The sequence below is a fragment of the Lactuca sativa genome, chromosome 6 (assembly GCF_002870075.4).
Source record: "Lactuca sativa cultivar Salinas chromosome 6, Lsat_Salinas_v11, whole genome shotgun sequence".
Taxonomy (NCBI): domain Eukaryota; kingdom Viridiplantae; phylum Streptophyta; class Magnoliopsida; order Asterales; family Asteraceae; genus Lactuca; species Lactuca sativa.
Genome location: NC_056628.2, coordinates 37,606,189 through 37,612,330, shown reverse-complemented (window position 1 = coordinate 37,612,330; position 6,142 = coordinate 37,606,189). Strand labels below are relative to the sequence as shown.

Sequence of the window (6,142 nt, the reverse complement as noted above, 5' to 3'; positions counted from 1 at the left end):
TTGAGTCTTGATATACAATGGTCCAAACAAGAGAAGAGATGATGACAATGATGCTTCCTTGTAGCTCCCTTCATAATGGTGCTTCTTATCTTTCTTTCTTCTCCTTCAAACAAGCAAAACACTAAGGATCTCAAAGAGGGTTGAATTTAGGGTTTCCAAAAGGCTTAGAGAGTGAAAGAGGCTGAAGATGTGCAACCCTAGCCTCTCATTCATTTAAATACCCAAAATATTAGGGGTGTAATCATCAGGTTATCCTCACGCTGTGAGACTCAAAAATATGGTCAACTTGGTCAACTAATACTCACGACGTGGTCGTCATATCACATGTCGTAACCCCCCTCCAAAAGCTATAAATTCAAGGAATTATGTACCTCATGGATCTAAATGTTACAAGATATATGGTAGAGATACCATTCTTATATTAAATGTGAAGACATGTTTTCTAAGTGAAGAACTAAAGGATCATATGAAGGGTTTAAGTGATTCTTATATAGATCATAGTCACGCCTAACACATCATTAACAGATGAAATGAGGATGATCCTAAAAAATGGAAAATTGCACCATCTAAGCAATCTAGATTAACCCACCCTAAGGCCAATGTGTGTGTGGGGGGGGGGGGGGGGGGTCAGTCATAGAACACTAATAAAAATTTATGCATGTTATGTTTTCAGTCATAAAAGGCTATGGGTGGAAGCAAGTGTGGTCCAACAACTTAGAAGTAATATGGATATCCATTTGACACGACACTGGTCATTGTTGACATTCTAGAAAGGTATTCACATAGTGCACCTTGGTTATTGAAAGCCCTAAAATGGTACATGAGACTTATATATAAGAAGAAGCGGTGAAAAGGGATTTCATTTAAATCCTTCTTGCAGTTTCGACCCCAACTTATGAATGAAGTCTCAACCTTATTATGACAAACACATGGGGCGTGGAGATTAAGTTAGTATTCAATTGGGAGTCAATTTCCTTCTTTCTGTTCTAAATCTTGATCTGATCACATATCCCAATATAATCTTGTTAACGTGGTAACCTTAAACATCTTTGTCATGTCATAACCCTATGTTTTCATGTATGCCCAAGTTTCGGCGTATATTGTCACCATCCCACGTCTTTTTTCACAAGAAAACTAATAATGACCATGTGTCCCATCATACTTCTCTTATAGTCCCTTATATCTTATAAATATCCAATCAGGATCCAAAACTCGTGCAAGGATAAAGGAAAAGGGCTCGTCCTTTGGGCGATATGTTAATACACCATAGTACATCATGTACCATCTACTGACCAAATCCTAATTGAAACCACTAGGTTTCGAACATTGAACCTCCTATATGGAGAGACTAGTTTCTTACCTGGTACACCACAATGTAGTTGGGCTCTGTTAAAAAATAAGGATAAAAGATCAATAACAACTTGAATATTTTAAGGATCGTGAATGAACATTTCCCAAATTTTGTGATTTCAACATTATTGCCTAGGGTATTTTGTAATCAAATTTGGGATAATACAAGAAAAACATGTAATTTGGATTTCATGCAAAATCTAAGATTCAAACAAAGAGATGTAATCTGGATTTCATGCAAAATCTAAGATTCGAACATGAAGTACCTTGCTTTGTTTAGTATTCTTTAAGACAACAATTCTGCATAGTAACGTTAAGAGAAGATTATATCTTTGTAACAATCGAAAACTTGAAGATATATAGAAACAATAGCTTTTTTTCAGTTACAAATAGGAGGGAAAGTAGCGTCTTTTCTCAACTGGTTCGACAATTAGGTTTTTGTCGGGAATTCAACTTTCGTGTATTTACTTTACATATAGATCCAGTTTCGGGTCTGGACATTGTCCCGCAATCCGCAACAAGGACGACCACCATGGGATATGCCACTTAGAAACCCAATAAGGGTGTTGCCCCCACACCCCCTGTTTTCGAGATTACTTTAATTTATCTGTGTGTGCACTCCCACACCTTCAAACCCGCATTATAACTTAAGTTGAACTCAACTTGTTTTGAATAAATTCATGATATTAAATGGTTTGATGGCATTAAAATCACTAGAAGATAAATCGTTTTAAAATGTATGAAAACAACTTCACTTCCAAGTTCCAACCATACATATTAATATATTATCTAAATTTAATTGATGTTTTAATTATTTTTGAACATTTCGAAGAACAATATATTATTTCGATTTTCAAATAAAATAAAACTTACGGAATGACCAAAAAAACTGAAACGTGCGCTTCATGACTGGATTCGCATCTTACTTCCAGTCTCCAGATAGAAACAGCTCCTCCTCTTCTCCCCCCAAGTTTTCTCTCTCTAGATTCCATCTCCCACACTCATAACTCCCACTTTTGCTCTTGATTTCTTCCTAAATTTGCTGCCATTGAAGTCTCATGTACGTGTTTTGCTTCTGAATTAACCCCACTTTTGCAGAAATTGATCACACGCACCGTTTATTCAAAAAATCTAGAGAACTAAAGCTTATTTTGGATCATCAAAATGGGTTCGTCCTCAGGTCAGTACGATCTGTCGTTTAAGATCTTACTGATCGGAGATTCCGGTGTCGGCAAGAGTAGTCTGCTCGTCAGTTTCATTTCTGGCTCCGTCGACGATCTAGCTCCTACAATCGGTAATTTTAATCAAGTTCTACTATGATTGATTCACGGGATTTTCCCAATTTTGTTTTGAAATTCACGAACACTTATTTCCTTTACTGAATTAACGTAACTTAGGTGCTTATATTCAGAAATTTACTTTTCGTATATATATTAGCACTTCGATATTCGATATGTTGATTTTTTGTTAATTAGAAGTATTTCAAAGGTAAATTACCAAAAATGTAGGTTCATCTATGATCTATGCTTCCGAATGTGGAACAATAGAGCTTGAATTTGATGTGAAACCTAGTATTTCCTTGAGCAAAAGTAGTAATAATTGCTTTCTTTTTCTAAGATCCCAACAATAATAGAAACAATAACTTCCAAAACGTTAGGAATCACATCGATCTCAAGTTAGAAATGTGACAATTTTGACCTCTAAAGTCAAAATTAACCTCTTTCGTTTGTATTTGATGCTAATTTTAATCCGCAATCATCGAACAGGTGTTGACTTCAAAATCAAGCAGCTTACAGTTGATGGGAAAAGATTAAAACTTACAATTTGGGACACAGGTAAACATCAACAATAAATCAATAGAATTATTCTATTGAATGCACGTGTTTTCTTGTTTATGTTATTTCTTTAAAAAAAAAAATCTGAGTTAACTTTTTAAAAAACTATTCACACTAATATTTCATCGAGCTTATTGAAATTTTTTAACCTACTCATAATAAAAGACATGTTTATTATTTTGAGTAATGATTTGTTTTTTCTATGTTTGTTGCTCAGCTGGGCAAGAGAGATTCAGGACATTGACAAGCTCTTACTACAGAGGTGCCCAAGGGATTATTCTTGGTATATTTACATCATGAACTCTCATATTATATATATAAACATAAAAAAATTCATGCAACGTTTTTTTCTAACTTATTTATCAAATTATAGTGTACGATGTTACAAAAAGAGAAACGTTCACCAATTTGTCTGAAATATGGGCTAATGAAGTAAATCTTCACTCCACTAATCAAGATTGTGTCAAAATGCTAGTTGGAAATAAAGTCGACAAAGTAACCTCTTTCTTTCTCTTTCAATACTTAATATGCTTCAATGAGTTCATTAATTATTATTATTTTTTTCAAAATTGTTTGATTAATACAGGACTCTGAAAGATTTGTAACCAGGGAAGAAGGTGAAGTTCTTGCAAAAGAACTTGGTTGTTTGTTTTTTGAATGTAGTGCTACAACTCAGAAAAATGTACATCAATGTTTTGAAGAGCTTGCATTAAAGGTAAAAACATTAATTTCTATATATTGACAAAATGGATTGTTTTAGCATTTTATATGATTATTTATTATGATAGATAATGGAGATTCCAGGGCTTTTGGAAGAAGGGTCTACAGTGGTGAAGAGAAACATTATTAAACAGAAACCAGAACACAACAACTCTAATGGTGGATGTTGCTCATAGAAGAAAAAAACATAAATGTAAAAATCTATTATTTTCATTTGGGTAATAAGGCTTTGTGTAAAGATGTTTGCCTTAAATTCCTATTGTTGTGTCATCTTCATAATGCTTTGTAAATACTCTATCCATGGTATGCTGGAATTAGTGTTTGGTATTTTCCCAAATTTGAAAATAAAATTCCCGAGTATAACTCTACTAAAAAAATCCACTTAATCATACAATCTTTTGGGAATGAAAGACAAAAATACCATCTACCAAAAACCAAATCAATAACTTAAAATGTTACCATTACATTTTATGTAGCCATTGCAGAGTGTAAAACATTCCAAGCTCCTGTATCCACCTCAGCTAGCTCTCCTGGTTTCTGTTAAGTTTCAATATATTTATTTTAAAATAAAAAAACATAAAATCACAAAACACAACAAATTCAAAAGCAAACCTTTCCATACACATTTGTCTTGGTAGGTGAAGCCCCAATTGAAAGCAACAATCCAACAATTTCTTCATGTTCACCTCTAGCAGCATGATGAAGAGGCTAAAACATTACACATTACACATTGTTATACAAACATCAAATTAAAAATTCAAAAAGATATATTTCTAGGATTAATTTGTGAAATTGATGATGATTCACTTACAGTGTCACCTTCTACATCAACTGATTCAAGCATTCTCTTTAAACAATCAGGAGAATCGGCTTTACCAATCAAGAGTTGAACTATTTCCAAATACCCTAAAATGAAAAAGTCGGGAGAAATTTTAGGCATGAATCTGTTAAGGTCAAAGGTTATGGATTTCTTTCTTAACTTACCTCCAGCACAAGCATCATGAAGAGGAATCCCACCATCTTCATCCTTAGCCTCTACTGAAGCTCCTCTTTCCAACAATAGCTACATGAACAAGATAACACTCATGATTATTAGTCAAACATGTAAAAAATAGTGTCAAAATTGGTGATTTGAGTTGAGATGTTGTGAATATATGAAGATATGAAGAGATGGAAACTCACCTGAACACAAGATAAATGGCCATAGAGGCAGGTGAGATGAAGAGCAGTATCACCATCTTCAACTGGTTCATCGATGCTTCCATCCAAATTATCTATTTTTGTTGATGATGAACATCGAAAATTATGTTAGTTTTGAGCAGAATACTCAAATTCTATATCGATTAGATTTGTTTAAGATAATAATTTCATGTTATAAACTTTTCCCCAATCGCACCATGGAAAGAAATAATCGAATAATAACATTCTCCACCTTTAACAAACAATCGATTATCAATTCGCCAAAAGAAACCTAATCAAGCATCTGAATCATGTGAAGGAAAACATAAAGATATGCATGAGATGATGAAATACCAAGGGCTTGACGAAGTGCATCGACGTTGCCGTGCTTGGCGGCGGCGGCGAGGTCGCGGAGGTGGGGAGGGGTGTCTTCGAAATCAGATTCCGGCAACGCGTCTTCTTCTAAGATGAGGATTCCGTCTTCTTCGTCGTCTTCGTCCATCATGCCGTTGCGCCTTCCCGGTACCGCCATATTCCGCCGGTGAATGTTAAAACCCCAGAAGAAAGAAAGAAGGTTTGCGCTGAAGAGAAGTTTGAAAAGGGTGGAAGGGAACAGGGGAATATATTTGTTGGGAAATTGCAATAAAGAGCCTCTATATTCATGGTAAGCATTAAAGGTCCTTCAACTATCCTCAAACAAATATTGTGTTGTTACGATGACTTGTTTTGAGCAAACATCTTATGGGGTTTATTTATTCGTAGTTATTTACAAACACGGGATAATATTAATAGTATACAATGTAGCATGGCATTTATGAGGACTTCAACAATTTCACATGCATTATAATGTATGGTGTAGCTAACCTTATAAAGTACATTGTTATTACAAGTTGTGACACTTTTGTAAGAGAATGTCATATTGTTAACTCTTATGCCTAGTTCCCGAGTTTTAATAAAGTAAAGAAAAGAAAGAAAATTAAAATATTGAAGAAAGAGAAAATAAGTGGAAGGAAAGCAATAACTACTTTCATGTTCTCGAGTTCGAAGGAAATAGAGGG

General features: G+C 34.4%; 2 protein-coding genes across 4 annotated transcripts; one reads left to right on the top strand and one right to left on the bottom strand.

Annotated features, from left to right (window-relative positions):
* Positions 1 to 2,200: 2,200 nt before the first annotated feature.
* On the top strand, positions 2,201 to 4,232 carry LOC111894115 (ras-related protein RABC2a). Of its 2 annotated transcripts, none has more exons than XM_023890198.3 (6): positions 2,201 to 2,644; positions 3,117 to 3,185; positions 3,403 to 3,468; positions 3,559 to 3,680; positions 3,772 to 3,900; positions 3,990 to 4,232. In XM_023890198.3, exons 1-6 carry the CDS (start codon positions 2,515 to 2,517, stop codon positions 4,017 to 4,019), a joined length of 546 nt encoding a protein of 181 aa, XP_023745966.1. In that variant the 5' UTR covers positions 2,201 to 2,514; the 3' UTR covers positions 4,020 to 4,232. The 2 variants fall into 2 exon arrangements, with proteins under 2 accessions (XP_023745966.1, XP_023745965.1); XM_023890197.3 differs by having other exon boundaries at positions 3,974 to 4,232.
* LOC111894116 (uncharacterized) lies at positions 4,212 to 5,687 on the bottom strand. Of its 2 annotated transcripts, none has more exons than XM_023890199.2 (6): positions 5,439 to 5,687; positions 5,088 to 5,179; positions 4,890 to 4,968; positions 4,717 to 4,811; positions 4,518 to 4,613; positions 4,212 to 4,442 (listed from the first exon to the last, which is right to left on the bottom strand). In XM_023890199.2, exons 1-6 carry the CDS (start codon positions 5,614 to 5,616, stop codon positions 4,374 to 4,376), a joined length of 609 nt encoding a protein of 202 aa, XP_023745967.1. In that variant the 5' UTR covers positions 5,617 to 5,687; the 3' UTR covers positions 4,212 to 4,373. The 2 variants fall into 2 exon arrangements, with proteins under 2 accessions (XP_023745967.1, XP_023745968.1); XM_023890200.2 differs by having other exon boundaries at positions 4,528 to 4,613.
* Positions 5,688 to 6,142: the final 455 nt, after the last annotated feature.